A 21575-nucleotide genomic window follows, 5' to 3' on the forward strand; every position below is an offset into this window, starting at 1 on the left:
AAGTTTATTCTTAAAATTGTATCTCTTCTTGGAACTTGAGAAAGTTGTGTTTGAAACCAGATGTTTGAAAACTATGTGAAAATTGTGTTTGTGATTTTTCGGAAATGGTTTGTGCTAAGGTACTAAAATGTAACTAGAATCACACAATTAGAAAATGGTGACTTTCTCCCTGAGGAAACGCTGATGAACTTGAATATTTTATAATTTAGCAAATTGGAAAATGAGACGGTGGAAGGAGAAATAGAGGGTCATAAGTTGATGACAGTTCTAAAACTGTCACCCTCAGTAAATTGCCATCTTAACACTTGGTCTAGCTTCCATAATTATATCCAGCCTTAACCTCACTGACTGCCATCCTTTTCCACATACTAGCTGGCCCCAACACAGGAATAGTTCTCTGACCCTTTAGCCCTTGCCTTACAAATCAACATCCCATCATTGGCGAATACCATTCTTGCATTTCACAATCATGTAAATACCTTACCACAAACCATCTGCCTGCCCACAAACACCTAACATTTCCACTTATTGACTGACTTGGCCTCTTCCCCTCTCCAGCCCTGGTATATTACTAGTGGTGTGAAGGGAACAGAGCAGGTGGAGTGAACAGAATGAGTCAATCCAAGTAATTATTTCCCATTTTCATTCTGTGCCATGTTTGCCTAAGTGCAGTGGAGTGCCCTTTGGGACCAGGAAGATTCTCATGATCATGGTGATAAAAGTGGAGAGTGCAGGACAGGGCCAGAACTTCCAATATCCTGTTCAGTATGTATCTGCTTCCTTCTGGATACTTCGTTCCCTGACTGTGCCCCTTTGTGCTATCCCCTCATACTAACTCAACCTGCCTCAACATCTCTCCCATGTCATCACCCGCAGCAACATCCTAGGAAGAGGTAAAGATGGAGGAAGAAGTAGAGACAGAGACCATGAATTGGTAGGAAAGTCATAAAGGATGGACCTCAGGGTTGGTCATTATTAACAAGAAAGTGAACATACCAGAGGGAATGGGGAGCAGGAAGTGGAGACAGGAAGGTAAGGCACCATTGACTCTGAACATAAGGGAAAAGATATTTAATAAGTGACATGATAGCATTTATGAAATTTAGTCGGTATAAATAAGCATTATGGTCAGAATTGAGAGGTAAATCTAATGTTAGTTTTTGCTCACTCACAAATTACTATTCAAGTCTTCGCCTTCCCTTCGTTGAGTATACAGCATCATCATCATTAAAATATTTGAATACTTACTGAGTACATTAGAAATTCAGACCATGTTGGAAGAAGTCATTGAGAGGACATTGACCTGTGAACTGGACCTGGGCAACTGGAGGCTCCTCACCCACTCCCCTGTCCTTGGAATGTACGTTCTGCCCGCTGTTCTCATAGCTGGCGCCATTTCAAGGACATGGCCTTGAGAGAGTAACGTGTTGTTGAGGCCCTCTGGACAGTATACATGACTGAACCCTGTTAAGATCTCTATATAAACTTTTAAGATTCTGGTGGGCAGGCGCAGAGATCTACTAGTCTCTCGGCCACCCTAAACAAGCCTTGGGTGAAGTCCCCTTGCTGATTAAAACTGCCACCTACTGATCTGGAGTGCTCTCTTTCTTCTGTCTCTCCTTGCTTTTAGTGTGCAGGGGCCAATTTTAGATTTCCCCTGGGGAGCTCTCAAGTTTGAGAACCAACAGACCAAATTCCCAGTTAACTTCATATTTGTCCTCTACTGGGAAATCGGATGGCTGGGGATGGGAAGGGGTGAAGTCAACATTATGGGGTCTACTCTGTTTCCTGAAACATCTTCACTGCATGGGAGACACAATAAATGCTTGATGAAAGGATGAATGGGTGAGTGACTGTGAGAACTGCCCCTGGAAGCCTGCTCTAACCCTTTTTGTGAAGATAACATAAGCAAACATTCACCCCCAATCCCAATTCAGTGAAGTAGCTATATATTTTATTTGATAAAATAAATTTATTCTTTCCTCATTCTTCTGCATAGCATTGGCACAATGATTATGGTAGCCTGAAGGAAGATACTGTGGTGAGCAGATCACCCCTAACTCCTTTAGATCAGAAGCACTCTTCCCGTATGTCTGAGTCCATTCAGGCTGCAATAACAAAATACCACAGACTGAGTGGCTCATAAACAACAGAAATTGATATCTCATGGTTCTGGAGGCTGGAAGGCTGAGACCAGGGTGCCAGTGTGGTTGAGTGAGGGTCCTCTTCTGGGTGGCAAACTTCTAATTGTATCCTCGCATAGTGGAAGGGGAAGGAAACTCTCTGGGATCTCTTATAAAGGCACTAATCCCATTCACAAGGGTTCCACTCTCCTGACCTAATCACCTCCCAAAGAGCCCATCTCTTAATACCATCACATTGGGTGTTGGAATTTAATATATGAATCCTGGGGTCACACAAACACTCAGACTATAGCACCCCGGCTGCTGGGTGTGTTGACAGATGACAGCTCTTAGCAGAATTCCCACTCACTAACTTCAATCCCAGAGATTGTCCTCTGCTAAGGAGAGTCACCTTGCCCACAATCACACCCTTTCCTGTGTGTGGCTTGCCTCAAATGATCAACACCAGAGCATAAAGGACCCACCCCCATTCTCCAATTTGGGATAATTCTGCAAGGACATTTCAGCACCAAATAGCCCCATGGGATGATCTGGATATTGTGTGACTCTATCACATCCCAGCTTTTCCTTCTGCCCAGTCCTACTTTCTTCATTTCCTCATAGGTCCTAAGAACAACCCCAATAAACTTTCTGCAAGGAAATTCAGTCTCAGAGTCTTCTTTCTGGGAAACATGACCTGTAACACTACATTTTAAATTAATTAATTTATTTTTGGCTGGGTTGGGTCTTCGTTACTGCGCGTGGGCTTTCTCTAGTTGCGGAGAGCAGGGGCTACTCTTCGTTGTGGTGTGCGGGCTTCTCACTGAGGTGGCTTCTCTTGCTGTGGAGCACGGGCTCGATGTGCATGGGCTTCAGTAGTTGTGGCACGTGGGCTCCATAGTTGTGGCTCACGGGCTCTAGAGTGCAGGATCATAAGTTGTGGTGCACAGGCTTAGTTGCTCCCCAGGATGCGGGATCTTCCTGGACCAGGGCTTGAACCATGTTCCCTGCATTGGCAGGTGGATTCTTAACCACTGTGCCACCAGGGAAGTCCAACACTACATATCTGTTAATTTTTAAATTCTTACTTCACTACAGCTGGAATTATGTCAAATCTCATCTATTTTTTCTTCCTCAAGCCCAGGCTAAAACCATGTTACTGTATTAAGACTAGTAGGTCTAAAGTAGAAATTGAATCCTGCTGTTAAGACTTAGTGCAACTGTTTGGACAACGACACATTAAAGTCTGGATTCCACACAATTTTTCAGAACCTATACATGTAGCTTAACCCCCTCATCCTTCACTCTCCCTTATCTTCTGCTCCTAGAGTCACTCAGATATTTCACTGTGAAGCTCACAGAAACAATGACCTCTGGTTGCAGAATGGAAAGAAAAAGAATGACACCCTAGCCTATCTTGGAAATGATCTGAAAGAGGGTGAATCTCATGCTTGTTTACAAAGGTATGATTTTAAAATTCATTTGTTTCTTTGATTTCTTGAGTACCATTCCTTCAAAGGTTCAAAACTCAAAAGAAGTTTTAAACATCCTTCTTTTTCTATTCTTAGGTCTTTGTATGTAAAAGTGCTGTAATTAGGAGCATGCGTCAGATATATCCCACTTCCTGTTCTATTTTCCTTGCTTAGGAAACCAGATCCTTCCAGAAAGGTGAAATAAATAGGACTGGTTCCAAACTCAATTGTGAAGTAAAGTTTGTCCATGATGAGCCTCTCCCCTTTTGTGGTAGACTCTGTCCCTTTGCTGTTTCTCTTCCCCAACTCCGGGGCTCCTCAGCCCACTGCCAGCCTCCCATCCATCCCTCTCCACAGCACCCCTTTCTCCTTTATCCAGCTTTCTCTGTCCTAAAGTTCTCTGAATCAGTCTGATGGCTTCCGTGCTGCCTGTTGTCACTACAACTGAAACTTCCCTGTTCTATAGCTCACCACCCAAGGCCAACTCTTCTCTCTTAGGAGGCAATTTTGCCTGACATACTTGTAGTTGATTAGTAAGTATTTAAATGAATGAATGAATATATGAACAAATGAACTGTTCTCTAATAATGCACCACTTGGTACCCATCTTATCCCTACACACCCAAGGTATCTTTATTAATAAGGGCCTGATAAAGACAGTATGCCTTCCTTTGTAGCATGACCAAACTAAGTGAGTTGGGAGAGAAATCTCACGACAGGTGAGTGTGAGAGGATTGTATTAACCATATGTTTCTGATGCTTTGACTTGTGGGGCCTTGCTGACCCTGGAGAGATTGCTCCTCCCAGAGCTAGCCAATCCTAGAGGTAGTAAACAACTCATCTGCTAGAGTTTCTTTCATGTGCAAATCAACAAGTCCATACTCTGTACCCATACCACCTCCTTTACTGAACTCTCACTAGGCTCTTACACTCTGGGACAAAATCCATTTGCCCAATTAACACCAGGGCCATGTTCAGGGCAACCAGGGACAGCTTCTATGGCCCAGGGTCTGCTGAAATTATTCAAACCAGCCAATCCTGCTTACCCTGCCTTGACTGTTCCTTCCCACAACAGCCACAGTGAAGGCTCTTGCCCATATTTCCCCCTTGTTTCTTCTGTCTCCTGACCAACGCTGGTGTTTCCCCATGTGGCCCTTTGTGACATGACATGTGCCCTCCTCTTGGGAACTGTGAGTAACAAACTATCTTTTCAATGGCCATCATTTCCTGATCTGTTGGCTTCACCATGCATGGATAATAATAAAGCCTACATTTAAAAAATTATTTCAAGGAAGGAGGGGGTGTAGCTCAGTGGTAGAGCATATGCTTAGCATACATGAGGCCATGGGTTCCACTCCCAGCCCCTCCATGTTTGATTAATTAAAAGAAACACAAAACTTTAAAAGTTATTTCAACTACTTCTCCTGAAGGAAACCTTTCCTTGGCCATAAGTTCTGACAATTGGAGAAATGACCATTACCCAGAGAAGACAGGGTAGCATTAAACCAAAAAATAAAAGTAATGACAAACTTACTTAATATGTATTATCACTCTGGGGTCTCAAAAACTCCTATGAATTATTATTGTATTATCTTCAGTGAACTGAAGTTCTAAGAGAGAAAGTGGTTTTTCCAAGGTCACAAAGCCACAGGCACAGAAGAGGTGAGACTCAAATACAAACTTTCCTGGCGTTCCTCTGATTCATGCCCTCCTCCCACTCCTGCCTTCTGTTGTATAGTCTTCCAAACCTTCTAATAGATTTTACAAAGTTCTATTGTATAACATCACCACTTCCTTCATCCTCTAAGGAAAGAAGTACGGCAGTCTTGCTAGCTAGAACCAATAAATGACTCCACAATGAAAAATAGCCGTGGTATATCTAGATATTTCAACAATAATATGGCCTTGGGAAAATGAATCGAGAGTCTTAGGAAGATATTATGCAAAGAGAGAGAAGATCTAGAGATGACAGAAGTTTATAATACTAAGTCTGATCTTTAGTGAATGAATGAGAACCTTTATAAATCTCTTCTTTTGAAAGAAGTTCCATTCTTTGGTCATAACTCCTGTACGAAGAACAAGATTGACTGTGAAGAAGACAGACAAAAATATCTTTCAGTTCTGGAGAAACATAAACTGAGAAGGAATAATTAAATTAAATACCATAAAGATAAAAAGGCACATACAAAGTACTATGTATAATAAAATCGCTATTTGAAGGTAATCAAGCAGAAAAATACACTGTAAAAATGTAAGACCTATGGTCAGTGGTGACCATAGTTATTAGGGGGAAGACTTCAAGTAAAATATTTGAAAAATTAACTCAAATTGAATAAAATATAGCTCATGGGAATTTATGTTTTAGCGTTTACCAAATTCCTACAATAGTCTGGAATCCCATTATTTTAAGCAAAGAAAGAGGGGACTTTGAAAAAGAAGGAAGAGAGAAAATAATAAAGTCAATCAAATGACTTGGAAATTTTTTAAAAAGTGAAAAGTTTGGATTATGAGTAGGGAGGAAAGAAGATTGGATAAGAGGGCTTAAGACCAACCAGCAAGGAGTTAAAGATACCATTTAGTGATGGTGATTGGCAGCTGTTAAGAATTTCCACTCGGTACATGTAAGAAGAAACGAGCTTTTGTGGCTACTGGACCTCAGCTGGATATCAGGAAGAATTTCCTGACTGTAAATGTGAAGAGCTCTGGTTTGCAGTATCAGAGGGAGGCTTCTGGGATGTGCCTATCCCAAGAATATTTTTCAGCCTTAAGCAGGAGACTGTTTGGGTGGTTTTCAGTAGAGCTGTAGATGGATGGGATGGGCTTCTCAGAATCTACTGGTCTCGTGTTGCCGAGGGGTGTACCATACACAGTTGCTTTCACAGAGTCCATGCCAGCAGCTGACTCCCAGCTCAGTGGCCATGGAGTTTTCCCCCCAGGAAGGAACAACTAAGTCTTTCAGTCTCTGTTCCCCACTTGGACCAGTCCTTAGGTATACACTGTAGTTTTTCAGCTCTTCAGCACTTAGGTACTTTGCTTTGGAGCCAAGGGCCTCCTGGGAACAATGCCTCATCTGTGTGTTCACAGTAACAGCCTGTGGGCCAGAGACACTCAGCCAGACTCTGCCTCCATTCCACAAGGGCTGGATTGCACACTTCACCTGCAATAATCCACGTTTAGCCAGCCCCAGCTCGCCCCTGGGGCCAAGTTCCCCCCTCCTACCCCTTCTCCAACCTTTTACCTAATTTGATTCCCATAGCTCCTCTGCCACATTTATACCAATCCTCATGCAAGATGGTCTCTACCAGCTCCCATCCCACCCACAGTGAATGATAACACATTAGTGGCTCATGGCCTGACTCTAACAGTAGATACCAAAGGGGGAGGTCCATTCTGCTGAGTTGGGTGGCGGGGTATTTATAAGAGGTTTGGTCTGCAAAGAGATGCCAGTCTTTTCCTATAACATGATGGCCTTTTATTTATCATGCAGCTGTTGATTTACATGGGGAGTTAGGAACTCGAAACAAGCATAGAGATTTTACATGGTCTGTTTCTGCTGAGTTCAGAGACTTGGAAATATCATTTGACTTCTGGCAAAAAGACAATTTCACAAAGGCATTTAAAACCATCTTTTTGTCCTTGGCCCTGAGTCAGAGAGGGACATGGGCTTATGAGGAAAGCAGAGTTTCAACCCTTAGGCAACCCTACAAGAGGTTGTATGTAAGTCGCGTGCAGTATACGAATTCAATATCAAATGACACACCAGAACAATCTCCCTCTAGGAATGTTGCCCCTTCATAGCAGTAGCACAGTATTTCTCATAAAGCCTCCATCCAGTGGTATGTATGACAGTGCATGGGCCTACTCAGTATGAATGCAGAAGAGAAAATCGGAAGGGTAGTGAAAGAGTAGAGGAAATTTAAAAGAAAGGGAAAGTAGAGTCAATGAGATTTTAAGGAACAAACTGGGGCTGTGTGTGTGTGTCTGTGTGTGTGTGTGCGTGTGTGTATGTGTATGTGTAAAGCCTGGTGATCCTGTTTACTGTCTCTGAGGTTTGGGTCACCCCTTTTTATTTGGCATAAAGTAGCTACTTGGTCCTACGCAGAAGAAGGAGGGAGAAATCAGAGTTCCATCTTTGACGTCTTTTCTTCTGATTCATGATTTTCTCTCTGAAAAACACCATGAGACTGATATTCAGATTTGGAGTCCACTCTTGTTTTTGAACTCTAAGATTAGCAAATTGAGCTATTTAATTCCTCCTGAAAGTCTTAAATCCATCTTCAATTTTTATCTCATGAACTCCTCATATGGAATTTATTTGTTTCCCATTGATATTGTACACAGAATGGTAAAATCCAAAATTCAGCTCCTTTGAATATGCAAGACTTTTCCAAAAATGTTTTTGGAGTTCTGTTCCCACGATTATATCTTAAAAAGCATCCCAACTCTGACCACCTTATCCTCCTATCCCTTTACTCTTTTTTTTTTTTACACTGATACCATTTTTTTGCCTTTAATATTGATAAAGATCAGAAGGCTTGAGAACACATTGTGTGGACAAAGTTTGGGTAAAACAGACTTTTGTTTATATTATTAGGGGATGAGAAACAGCTGGAAAAAAAACTGGAAACAATCTAAATGTCTGTCAATAAGAGAATAGTTAAATAAATCATGGTCCATCAATACATTAAAATTCTGTGTAGTTGGTTAATAAACTATAAGAAAGCTTTTCACACATGAAATGATACTTCATATTAAGTAAAAGAGTCAAGCTGTACAATAATATACAATAGTGTATAATACTCTATCAATTATGCAAAAGAAGAGGGTGAGTGCATGTATTTATATGCACATTTCCTATCCCTTTACTCTTAATCAAATCCAGTGGAGGACAAAGAATTTTTATTCAACAAGAAATTAAAGGGACCAAGAGGGGAAACAAACCTCAACTTGCTTTACCTGTAGTCTCACACTTACCAACCTCTTGCCTTTCAGGAATCCGTCACAAAAGTTTTGCACATGCTCTACTGAGACTTCCGTTAGGGGCAGTGTATCCCACGCATCATCCAGAGTCTGGTAAATTGCCAATGCAGGCAGCTGAGACTTCTTTAGTTTGAAAAATGATATCACCTTCCCATTTTGCTTCGTACCACTGTCCACCAGAATAAAAAGAATCTGCAGTTGGAGAAGTTTGAAAAAGAAAGATCTCTCTGAGGTCCTGGGGAGGAAGAGACACCTTGTGATTGTTGGAGTTTACACTGATGGAATTTAGGGTCTGTGCCACACAATTTAAATCTTCATTGAGTTAAAATGAATTTCTTCTTATTTTGCATTGTTTTAGTTTTTTACCCCTTTGATCGGGTTTATTTAATTTTAAGACCATAGAACTGGAAGAGACTTTAGTGGTTAGCTAAGGGAGAAAGTATGGCCTATTGGCTAAATGTGGAGAATTCTTTTTAAATGTTACCTGTGGTACTTTCTAGCTGTGTGACTTTGGGTACATTACTCAGCTTCCCTGAGATTAGGTGTTCTCATTGGAAAAATGGGATTTTTGGGGGGGAGATTGAATGAGAGAATGGATTTAATATTTCTAGTACAGTTGTTAGCACATAGTAAGTGCTTGAAAACTGTTAACTATTTTATATTATTAAATCAAACCTTCTGCCCAAAGTGGAAATCCTCTTGATAATAGTCTAGAGCGTTATCTACATTTAGTAACACTGAAAACTTCCAGGGCTAGGGAAACAACCACCAGAAAGTCAGCTTGTTTTATTACCAGACAGCCCTTGTCATCGAGGTCTCTAAGTCAATGCAGTAGCCTTGAAGTGGTTGAAGTTTTACTATTTCATAAGCAGAACTATACAAAGTAGGGAAGGGAAGACATAAATATTTATTGGACATCCAGTGGGCACTAGATACCTGACAGGTGTTTTAGATGAGAAATAAGCCCTGAGGTCTAAAACTTCAGAGTTTATAGCAAGGAGTAAATAAATCGTGACTAATAGGTGATTTTTATTTTCAGTTTCTTTGGGTCTCTATTTTCTCCGCACCCATCAAGGCATTAAAAAAAAGAAATAGACTTACTGCTAATGGAAGATATGATTAAATACATCTTTAATAGTATAAAATACATCTTAAGTTTTAAATCAGAGTAATGGGATTTATTATATCCCAGTTCTCACTTTGTTATCTCTTAACCTGATGTATTTTCCTCATTTATCTCACTTCCCTGGTCCCATCTCCCTTTTTCTAGTGTCTTGTTGCTGAGTATTCAAAAGGGTATTTCCCATTCCAGACTTACCTTCCCCTGGAAGAGCTTAGCTGCTTCCTGGTATCTGTGCAAGCTTTCTTCATACTCTGGGGAGGCCTTGTTCATCATCAGTAGAAGGTGAATTGGAATCATACTATTAAATAGGCCAATTACAGCCTGGGAAATTGAAATGTATTGAAGTAGAATGAAAGTAAAAAGGAGGGAAAAAAAAAACATTAGTGACAACCGGTGAATAGGTACACTAGAACATAAATGAGAGCTGTCCATCCATCACATCAGTAGCAACTCCTCCAAGATGGTTCTGAGTCAGTCTCACCCTCTGGTTTTCATGCAACTGTGTAGTTTTCTCCTCCCCACACTGAATAGGGCTGAGCTGAGTAACCAAAGGGATATTGCAGTAATGCTGGAGTGTGACCTCCAAGGTTAGGTCATAGAAGACGTAGTGGCTTCTGCCTTGTTCTCACTCGTATCACTTACTCTCTTACACTGGTCACTCAAGCAGTCTTAGGAAGAGATTTCGCATGGCAAGGAGCTAAGGCCTCCTGCTAACAGCCAGCACTGACTTGTCTGTGATTGAGCCATCTTGGAAGCAAACTCTTCAGTCCCAGTCAAACCTTCCCATGACTGCCTCCCTGACCAATGGCTTCCACTTCCCATGAGCCCCCAGATTTGCAGCACCTAGCCCTAGCCACTCCCAAATGGTTGACCCACAGAAACTGTGAGAGACAATCCATTTTTTTTCTGTTCTAAGTTGTTAAATTTTGGAGTAAGCTGTTATGCATCACCAGGTAACAAATACACCGTGGAACATTTTAGTCACCTTTTAAACCCCTTTTCATGTTGCAAGAGCAGCCAGATACACTTAAAATGTAGACTTTGCATGTTAGTAGTGTATACTTTTGAGTGCTTACAATGTGCTGGGCACCGATTTCAGGTCTTTACGTGTAATAACTAATTTAATCCTCAAAGTCCCAGTTTCATAAAAGAAGAAATTGAGGCCCAAGACCTCCTGAAGTCATGAAAGTGTTGAACTGCGATTTGCAGCAAGCAGTGTGGCCCCAGCGTCCACGATCTTAACCAGCAGGATGTACTGCCTCATACACAGCTGATGGCAAATCCTCAACAAAGCCAGTTCAGCCCTCAGCATGGTTGAAGCAGACCACCTCAGGTCAGCCGTAAGGTAAGCTCTTCAGGAGACCAGAAGCATTGCCCTTATTCGCTGATTAGAGATGGTCATTCCCCAGGAAGTTGTCGGTGATGGAGGGGAGGGGACAGCTGTGAACCAGAGGGAGGAGAGAAGATAGAGTGCAAAGCTATGGCATGGGTTCCCTTCATTTCCCTTTCCTGAAATAGTGCTGCAACTGTCTCTATTTTAAACAAAATCCCATTCCTTTTCACCCCTCCCTTCTAAATACAGAAAGCCCTGCTGTAAAACTAGCATGTGCACAAGAAGAGAGAGTATGGTGTGTTAAGGAATCTTTGGACAGAGTCCCAGGGTGTTGGGAAGGGGAGCAACTAGGTAGGATCCTTCCAGAAACTACACACTACTCTGTAGAGATTTTTTTCAGCTCTACTGGTCAACATGTAGGTAAGGAGAGTCCAGTGAGTTCTTTCCCAAAACTTTCTCCCTGGAGTTTCAAACCAGGTCTTACATTTTAAATTTGGGAGATTGGATGCTAAATAGCTGTCTCTTGTTCTCCTAGATCCTGCTACTTAAATTTAGAGCATGCATCTACTCTCCTAGAGTGGAGATGGAGAATGAATCTTGAGAAGAGTCAAAAAATAAAAGCTGAGGAGTCAAGTGATATAGTTGTCTTAGCAGAAGGGATTGAACACAGCAGAAGTGATTAGTTTAATCCTAATAGATTAAACAGCTGGATTTTCACCTTGAAGCCAAGTATTGAGTGTGTGCCTTAAAAGTGCACAGGAGGCCAACTACATGGCTGTGAATTTCTGCCCAGTTGCTACTGGTACAAACCTCTGTACCAGCAACAGATGAGAAACACCTATAGTAGTGTGGGCAGGTCACCAGTTGAGAAAAACACTACTTTTCGGAAATGTAAAAGTCACAATAAAAGTTGAACTTGCTTCTCTAAAGGAATTCTTTCCTAATTTCTTCCTGATGTGATTTGCTGTCACTACTAATATGGAACTTAACAAATGTCATTGTTCTATGAGATGAGAGAGGGTCCAGGCAGCAGAGCTCAGGAAGGCTAGTCCTCGCCTCTGCCCTCGTTCACCTGCAGAACTCCAGGACCCTGGACCATAAGCTCAGGGACCGGAAGATCATCTTTTCTGGTCCCACATGCACTCCTGGCAACTTTATAGACACAATGACCAGAATGATGATGGTCTAGGAGCAAAATGCCTTTTCAATGATTGCTGCCAACACCCCTGCGGTGCGTGTGTTTGGAATCTTAGCAAAAGTGGAAATGGAGGCACCATTCCATGGAGAAAAACATGGTGTGAGAGGTGGACAGGAATTTAGTCAACAGGAAAAGGGGTGTTTTCTGTTGAAGGCTGTGTGGGGGAATGGAAAAACCACAGGACTCAGTCAGACAGATCAGTCATAAAAACATCAGGGACGGGCTGCCCTGGTGGCGCAGTGGTTGAGAGTCCGCCTGCCGATGCAGGGGAGATGGGTTCGTGCCCCGGTCCGGGAAGATCCCACATGCCGCGGAGCGGCTGGGCCCGTGAGCCGTGGCCGCTGAGCCTGCGCGTCCAGAGCCTGTGCTCCGCAACGGGAGAGGCCACAACAGGGAGAGGCCCGCGTACCACAAAAAACCAAACCAAACCAAAACAAAAACATCAGGGACAAGTGGATAGGGCTGTCACTGAAGCTCAAATTCCTAGTCATATGGCCTTGAGGAAGTTACTCCACTTTTCTGAGCTCCCATTCCCTCTCCAGTAGAATAGAAATAGACAATATCAGCTAATGCATCATCAGTTAAATTTTCTGACTTAAAAGATGCCTTTTCCACTTACTGTGTAATCTTGAATGTTGTTTGGAACTTGAGAGTTCTCTATAAAATGGACATAATAATTTCCTCTCTTCTACCTCTAAGAATCTCTGTGAGTATTGAATGAGAAAATGGTGTGAAAGGGCTTTGTAAGTTCTAAAAAGCATGACATGCATATAAAGTACTGTTACTAGAGAACGCATAGCATTTCTGAGCTGATGTACATCACTGGAAGTCAACACTCCATCAGTCTATGATTTACGGTCAGGAAGGCAAAAGGCAGGACATGTAAGGTAATTCTATAAGCTGTAGAGTGTTAGAAGGCCAGCAGGACAGGTGGACCAGCACCTTCACCCAGGTTTCAGGCAGCATGCAGCACCCAAGGAAGACAAACCCAGAAAGAAACCTGAGACCCCTTGAGGGTCTAGGCCAGACCAGGAAATGTTAGTTACTAGTCCACAAGGAGATAGGCACAGAAAATGGGAATAGGTGTGTAAAAACTTTAAAGAAATTTTACATCGCTGTGACATCCAAATACGTGATCGGTGGGCTTTGTTTTTAAACATTTCATTTGTCTATTAATTTACTTTTATTGTGTTTTACAAAAGTATTGGTCACCAATGCTTTAGGAAAACAAAATGGACCTTCAGCATTTTTGCAATTGCGTCAAGCTTACAATCTTGTTGCCTTTGCTGAACTGTCTCAGGCAACCACACTCAGAAGTTTTGAATTAGGCACCTCAGCACTGCACTCTCCCTTTCTTACTAGTCATGTGACATCATTTAACTTTTCTGTTTCTTTCTTTGTTGGCTAGGGACAAGTCTATCGATCTTTTTTTTTTTTTTTTTTTGGTACGCGGGCCTCTCACTGTTGTGGCCTCTCCCGTTGCGGAGCACAGGCTCCAGACGCACAGGCTCAGTAACCATGGCTCATGGGCCCAGCCGCTCCACGGCATGTGGGATCTTCCTGGACCGGGGCACGAACCGGTGTCCCCTGCATCGGCAGGCGGATTCTCAACCACTGCGCCACCAGGGAAGCCCTAGTCTATCAATCTTAAGGGTTGTAGAGGGATGGCAACACAAACAACTAGGTGTTCAATTAATGGTGGTTAATATTATTATTGGTCAAAAGATCAGAACTCCTGGAGGAAAGGATTTCTGCTATGAAGGCAAGTACCCTCCCTGACATAGGGACTTAAGAGTCTGCAGACAGGGGCTATTTACCATAGGGTTATACTCTGTCACCAAGTGGAGGTTGTTTCTCTGAATGAAATGGCTTAACTTGGTAGCATCCATGCTTTCAATGTCTTCACTCTTTAAATCCAGTTGTTTGTTATCCACCTGGGTCACACAAAAAGGATAAAATTGTCACTGTCTTCATTCATCAATAAATGTTTCTAGACTATTTACCACATGTCAGGCACTAACTAGAGCTCTAAAGACAGAAAGGTAAATAGGAAATGTTCCCTGCCCTCTAGGAACACACTGTCCTGTGGAACACAGAGAAGTAAACAGAAACATCACACAGAATGCGGCTAGTGTCATCACAGACCCATTTGTCACCTAAGGAAGAGCAGGAAAAACTCCCAGGAAGAGGCAGCTCCTGAAGAATGGCTAAGACTTGTTCAGATGAATGAGGATGGGGTGGGATTTTAAATAAAGAACAGTATTTGCCAAAGGCAAATTCTAGAAGCTGCAGTTTGTTTAGCTTGCCTCTAGCAGTAGATGTTAAGTGAGGGTAGAAGAGAGACATAGGCAGTGGGGTAGGCAGGGCAAATTCCCAAAGAGCCTTGAAGTCAAGGTAAGTAGATTAACCTGAGGGCAAGGGGAGACACTTACAGGATCAGGTTTATGTTTTATTTATGTAGCCTTCTAATGTGAAATAAAACACACATATAGAGAAAAGCACAAAACAGAAAATATAAACCCCAGTAAATCATCACAGAGCAAACAACTGTGGAACCACCACTCAGGGAAAGAAATAGAACATTGCCAGAATGGCTGAAGCCCTCTGTGATCCCTTCTAATCAATAATCCATTAGTTTTCTGCCAAAGTGACCATTATCCTGACTTATGATGACCATCTTCATCCTTTCCTTTATAGCTTTACTGCTTAAAAATGCATCTCTTAATGTTATAGTTTAGTTTCATCTTTTTAAAAACATTATGTAAGTGGAAACAAACTACTTTTTGTATGTGTATCTCAATTCTTTTACTTAAAATTTTGTTTATAAGAGCCATCCATGTTATTGCATTTAGCTATAGTTTGCTCATTTTCCTTGCTCTATAATATCTGATCGTATAAATATGCAAAGCATTTATTTATTTTACTACTGATGAAAATTTAGACAGTTTTCAGCTTCTGGTTATTAAAATAAGGCTTCAGTGAACACTCTTGTTCATTTCTCTTGGTACTCATGTCTCTATATCTGTTGGGCATGTATATAGGATTAGGATTTGATTGTAGGATATGAGTATTTTTGACATGTATTTTGATGTGTGTTTGGGAGACAATGCCAAGCTATTTTCTAAAATGGACAGTAATGTACATTTGCATCTGTACTGTTGGAAATGTCCCATTGTTCCACATCCTTGCCAACACTTGGCATTATCCACCTTTCTAATTTTATTCATTTTGGTGACTATCTGGTAGTATCTCACTGTGGTTTCACTTGTATTTCTCTGATTAACCAGTTGTATATCCTCTGCTTTGAAGTGTGTGTTCAAGTCACTTGCCTACTTCTCCACTGAGTTGATCCTTTCTTTGCTGATTTGAAGATGTTTTATATATTGTGGATATGAATCCTTTGTGGTTTTATATTATATATCTTTTCTCACTGGGGACTTCCCTTTTAATGGTGACTGCATATGAACAGAAGGTAATTTCAATGTAGTCAAGTTGTCAACCTTTTCCTATAACTCGTGGGTGTTTTTGTTTTGTTTTGTTTAAAGTGCTTTGACTACACCAAAGTTTTGATGATATTCTCTTATTTTATCTCCTAGAAACATTATTATTTTGTCCTTCACAATGGATCTAAAATCTACCTGGGACTCATTTTTTCTTCCTTCTTAAAATGATGCTTAGATTCTGATTTTTAGCATTACTCTTCTCTAAAATACATGTTAAAATCTCCATATTTCCCTTTATAAGGCTATGGATGCCTTCTAAATTCATAAATTTTATATGCATGTTTTATTACCATTCAATTCAAAATGTTTTCTAATTTCTGTTCTTATTTCTTCTCTAACCTATTGGTTATTTAGAAGTGTATTTTTAAATTTCAAAATGTAAGATTTTTGCGTTATATGCTTGTTTTTGATTTCCAGCTTAATTTCTACATTTTATTTTTATTATTTGTCAACTTCTGTATATGTGATATGTGTCCTTAAAATTATGCATATATTATAGTTTTTGAATGCAGTATTCTGCATATGCTCATCAGGACACTTAGTTAATTTATAATTCAAATTATATATATATATATATATATATTTTTTTTTTTTTTTGACTAGCTTATTCTCTCAGTAGAGGAGTGTCAGAATCTCCCAGTATGATTGTGGATTTAACCATTTTTTCTTACAATGCTGTCAGTTTCTTCTTATATATTCTCAAGTCATGTATGCAGATTTAGAATTGGTAAATCTTCTGGGCAAATTAAAATTGTTGTCTCTATGAAGTGTCCTTCTTTATCCCTAGGGATGCTCATTGCATAAAAGACTACTTTGTTCATACTAATATACTTATACCAGCATTCTTTTAGAAGTGTTTACATGGCATATCTCCATCCTTTTACTTTCAACCTATCTTTATACTTTACATGTGTCCCTATTTTTTAAAACATTGTATCTCTTGTAGAAAGCACATAGTTTTATTTTTAAACCCAGTCTGATAATCTTTGCCTTTTAATTGGATTATTTTATATAATGTAATTACTAATATATTTAATTAAATATGCATTTTTCCATTGGTTCTGCCTGTTCCAAATCTCATTTTCCTTCATTTTTGGCCTACTTTGAATCCATTGAGCACTTTTTATTATGCCTTCTTTCTCTTTTTTGACTCAGAAGTTACACATGCTATAATTATTCTCCTAAGGATCACCAGCATGTGTTACAACATGCATACTTTACTTAACAGAATCTAATATTAGCTGGCAATTCTACCTTCTTCTTGGATAATGCAGACATTAGAACATTCTAATACACTTTACTTCCTTCCAAATCAGTCCGTGGCCCACACTCAAGACGTACAGGTGATTATTGTTCTGTGTGTTAATTCTAAATCTCACAAGACATTATTATTATTGTTATATAATCAATATACATTTACATTTATGCATATATTTACATTTTAGTTTCTCTTCATTTCTTCCTGCATTTTTGAACTTCTATCTGGGAATTTTTTCCCTCTGCCAAGAGAACACATTTAGTATTTCCTTTAGAATGAGTTAGATCTGTTGGGTGACATATTCTTTCAGTTTGATTGTTTAAAATATGCTTATTTCACCTTTATTTTTGAAGGTTATTTTTGCTGGGGGTAGCATTCTTTGTTGAGAGTTATTTTCTTTCATTTTTTGAAAGATATAATTATTTGTATTCTGCAGTCCATTCTTTCTATTGAGAAGTCATCTGAGAATCTTAGTATTACCCTTTGAGCTTACTTTGAAGGTAATCTTTTTTGTCTGATTTAAGATTTTTCTCTTTTTCTTTGACTTTCTGTTATTATACTATGGTATGGCTACAGGTAAATTCTATAGATGATACATATATATAATTATATATGTGTGCAGGTGTATGTAGTGTGTGTGTGTGTGTATATATATACATGTGTATGTGTGTGTGTGTATTTATATATTCATATATGATCAGGGGCTGAGGTGACTCGAATCTGTGCTGCAGCTCTTGGGAGGGCTGATCTACTTATGCTTCATCTTTGATTTTAGGGTATTTCTCTTTAGGGTCCAAAGTAGAGCAAAGGATGTCTTACTAGTTTTACCTCCTACTTCTTCTTGTGGTCCCTGAACTCCAACATTTAATTTTCTGGCTCCTTGAATATTGCAAAAATGCTAATAAACCTCTCAGGCTCTCTGCTGCTCCTTCTAGAACTGGCTAAGTCCCCCAGATGAAAAGCAGTCCAAATACAGGGTTCATCTTTTTGGGTTTCCATTTTATTTTAGATCTTAGCCTAGCCTAGACATTCCCCCTTCTCTTGCAGGTTCTCCAAGGTCTTTCTTTAAAATATATTTTTTTGCTCAGCTTTTTCCAAAAAATTATCCTTAGTGGAAGGGATTGTCTAGTTACCTGGTCTGCTATCCCAGATTTGCATTTTAGAGCTCCCTTTCCATGATACTCAGGTATGTTGAAAGATAGGATGTCATATTGCCAAACATTGCTCCCAGAAGTTTCCCATTCCCCTCTCCAATCTCCTCATGCCCATGAAGACAGAAGATAAAGCTGCCATCACCCATAGCAACTATGCCTACAGATAAAACTGTCAGGGCCAGATCCTGAACAATTCTGCTTCCTGAAATAGTTTGGGTCTCTTTTGAGATCTTTGGGCCACCAACACTCGAACACCTCCTTAACCCTTTCCCTTTATCTCCTATCTTATATCGGTCCTACCCCATCAGATCTTGCCCTGGATCAGAACCACCTTCTATTTTTCTCTTCTTTTCTTCAAGGTGGTCTCTCACTGGGTTAGTTAAAAGCAATATGAACCTCCAAGAAACCCAATGCACTCTTTATGGTTAATTTGATTAGTTCTGAGTCTATTTAGTCATATCTGGGTATTTCTCTTATAATCCATTTATGTTCAATTATTTGTTGAGTGCCTGCTGTATATTAGGTACTGAGGCCCAGAAGTGCTGACCTCTCTCAGATGGCAATTTAATCAGTTTATTTCATGATTGTTTTTCACAACCCAAACTGATGAAATACATAAATGCGAGGTACAGAAAATGTTTGTCTTTCAAAAAAAGAATTTTGAAAAAAATTCAACGAAACCACAGGATATTTTAAAAGGTGAACTCCTTTTGCATATTTAATTGTTTTAAAATTCACACAGTTTGAGTAGAAAGCTTGGGGCAGAAATATAAAAGCAGGAGAAAAAAGTCTTCCTAGGTGGAGTCCTTGCCCACCCTTCTCCCATCCCTCTCCTCTAGTCAGTAGAGAAGAAAGTGAATACAAAGGATCTTAAAAGCTGCTTAAGGCCTGCTTTGCCACCTGGCATGTCTCCTTCCTAAGGCTTTGCTAATTGTGCAACCATCAAAATCATCATTATAATCACAACCAGTGTCCTTTTAATCTTTAATACGTTTAAATACTTCCTGATTATTTTTCTGGAAACTTGCAGGCCTGGAGTCTAAGCTCAGAGGACAGAGCTGTGGTCTGAGCCAGGAGTTCCTCCCTTTCTCCTCCCTTTTCCAGGCAAACCCTCACATTTCCCAGAACAAGACGAACAGGAAACGCCGGCTCCTCCAGGTGTTTCTGGACTTAAGGAATGCTCTATACTGGAAGCACCTTGGTTAAGCGGTGATAACATTCTCTAAGAAGCAAAGAGCTTTAATAAAAACCACCCTCCTGAAGCCTTTCCAGTTGGTTGGGCTTCTTTGAATGAAACATACCCGATTATTTCTCTATTTCTTAAACCAAAAAACTCTGGAACGTTCATGTGTAGGGTTCCTGGAAACAACATTTGGAAGGAATTCTTTCTTCTTTATTTGCCTAATGCCCTGGAAAGAAAACCCAACCCTGGAACCCAGAGTGGGGGAACAATTTTTATATATTTTTCCAGTTTTTGGAAAGAATTTTCCTTGAAAAATCATGTTATTTTTCTCCCCAAGGAAAGAGGCACCAGAATAAAAACAGTAAACAGTAAACCAGAAGGGTTGTCACCTTACAATATAATTTTGAGTTTCCCCAAGAGAATCAGATGTGGATTATTTTATGTTTCAGACACTGTGTCTTACCAATGGATTTCATCACTCCTTTTCTGTTTATTAGTATTCCAGCAATATTCCTTTGAATTCTGCTCAGTTTCTCTACTTAACAACCCAGCAGTTCATAAAACATATTAAAGTTGTCTTAGTTTACAGCAGTTACAATATTAAATATCTGGGCTATCACAGAGAAATCATTTGTTTAACAAATGCCCTCATGTCTCTGGGTTTTTGTTTTTTTTTCTAACATCTTTATTGGAGTATAATTGCTTTACAATGGTGTGTTAGTTTCTGCTCTACAACAAAGTGAATCAGCTATACATATACATATACCCCATATCTCCTCCCTCTTGCGTCTCCCTCCCTCCCACCCTCCCTATCCCACCCCTCTAGGTGGTCACAAAGCACCGAGCTGATCTCCCTGTGCTATGCGGCTGCTTCTCTGGGTTGTTTTTATAAGTTGCTTAGCTTACCATATACTTGGTAAATATATACTTTAGAAAAAATATTTAAAAATTTGACGTATCTTACTTCTTGCCTTTCTTATCAGTTTATTTTTATGCACTGGTTTCTTCTGATTCTCTGCTTGGAAAGGTGCATTTCTTATAATAGGCTTCCAAGGAATAATTGTGAAAGGCATGAAAGGATGCCTCTACTGTGTTTTCATCACTATCCCATTGGGTCAAAGTTAGGCTAATTATATCTCTTTTTTGGCATGTGGGATCTTAGTTCCCCAACCAGGGATCGAACCTGCACCCCCTGCACTGGAAGCACAGAGTCTTAACCACTGGACCACCAGGGAAGTCCCTATATTTCTTAAAATAGAAGTGATTGGGAATACTCAAAATGAGGTAAACATTCAAATAATATCTGAAATTCCAGTTTAGGACAGGCTCATGGTTTATTCGACATGGGATTACATCTCTGTTGGGGCAACATTAAGAGTCCTGTTGAGAGTGGTGAGGGTTGCTATCACTCTCACAAAAGACAAGCTCTGTCCTCACACAGACAGGTTGTCATACACAACTTACTATTGCTCCATTTTACGTTTTTCCCAATCGCATGTATATAGTTGGCCTGCACTGTTTTTGCAGGTGATGCGTTCCATAAATATAGCATTTGCCAGTCTCTCATCTCTCCAACACAGCTGTCAACTCATATTCCCACTTACTATTTCAGCTTATTTCTAAACACGTTCTTACAATGGAAATTTACTGTAGGGACAAATTCTGAAATTTCTTTGCCAAAATATGCCATGCCTAGATTAGCACTTGAGAAATAAACCTAGGTTTGATTAAATAGTGCCAGGGAGATAGAGAAATGGTTTAGGAGAAAGTGTGTTTCTTTTCCTTTTTTTTTAAAGTCTTTAGAATGAGGGGGATTAGAGTAAATAGAATCCAGGAGTAAAAACATCAGTTTTCTTTATCCATTCATCTGTTGATGGACACTTAGGTTGCTTCCATGTCCTGGCTATTGTAAATAGAGCTGCAGTGAACACTGTGGTACATGACTCTTTTTGAATTATGGTTTTCTCAAGGTATGTGCCCAGTTGTGGGATTGCTGGGTCATATGGTAGTTCTATTTGTAGTTTTTTAAGGAACCTCCATAGTGGCTGTATCAATTTACATTCCCACCAACAGTGCAAGAGTGTTCCCTTTTCTCCACACCCTCTCCAGCATTTATTGTTTCTAGATTTTTTGATGATGGCCATTCTGGCCTGTGTGAGATGATATCTCATTGTAGTTTTGATTTGCATTTCTCTAATGATTAATGATGTTGAGCATTCTTTCATGTGTTTGTTGGCAATCTGTATAT

The 21575-nt window shown here is 40.1% G+C and overlaps 2 protein-coding genes across 4 annotated transcripts in view; one reads left to right on the plus strand and one right to left on the minus strand.

Annotated features, from left to right (window-relative positions):
- The window catches only part of C6H12orf60 (chromosome 6 C12orf60 homolog), a 105282-nt gene extending 95358 nt beyond the window's left edge, over positions 1 to 9924 (plus strand). Inside the window, exons 5-7 of the transcript XR_003680272.2 lie at positions 3452 to 3586; positions 8588 to 8668; positions 9846 to 9924. The gene's annotated coding sequence lies outside the window, so the exon portion shown is untranslated. The remainder of the gene's footprint in view (positions 1 to 3451; positions 3587 to 8587; positions 8669 to 9845) is intronic.
- The window catches only part of ERP27 (endoplasmic reticulum protein 27), a 24279-nt gene continuing 9730 nt past the window's right edge, over positions 7027 to 21575 (minus strand). For 2 of the 3 annotated variants that reach the window (XM_024129105.3, XM_007107761.4), the window contains exons 4-7: positions 14047 to 14163; positions 9894 to 10019; positions 8574 to 8767; positions 7027 to 7761 (exon numbers count right to left, since the gene is read on the minus strand). In XM_024129105.3, the coding sequence (XP_023984873.1) occupies positions 7680 to 7761; positions 8574 to 8767; positions 9894 to 10019; positions 14047 to 14163 (519 nt within the window). In that variant the 3' untranslated portion in view covers positions 7027 to 7679. Of the gene's footprint in view, positions 7762 to 8569; positions 8768 to 9893; positions 10020 to 14046; positions 14164 to 21575 lie in introns of all 3 variants that reach the window. The other variant, XM_007107762.4, reaches the window with a different exon arrangement.

Source organism: Physeter macrocephalus, chromosome 6 (assembly GCF_002837175.3).
Source record: "Physeter macrocephalus isolate SW-GA chromosome 6, ASM283717v5, whole genome shotgun sequence".
Lineage (NCBI taxonomy): Eukaryota > Metazoa > Chordata > Mammalia > Artiodactyla > Physeteridae > Physeter > Physeter macrocephalus.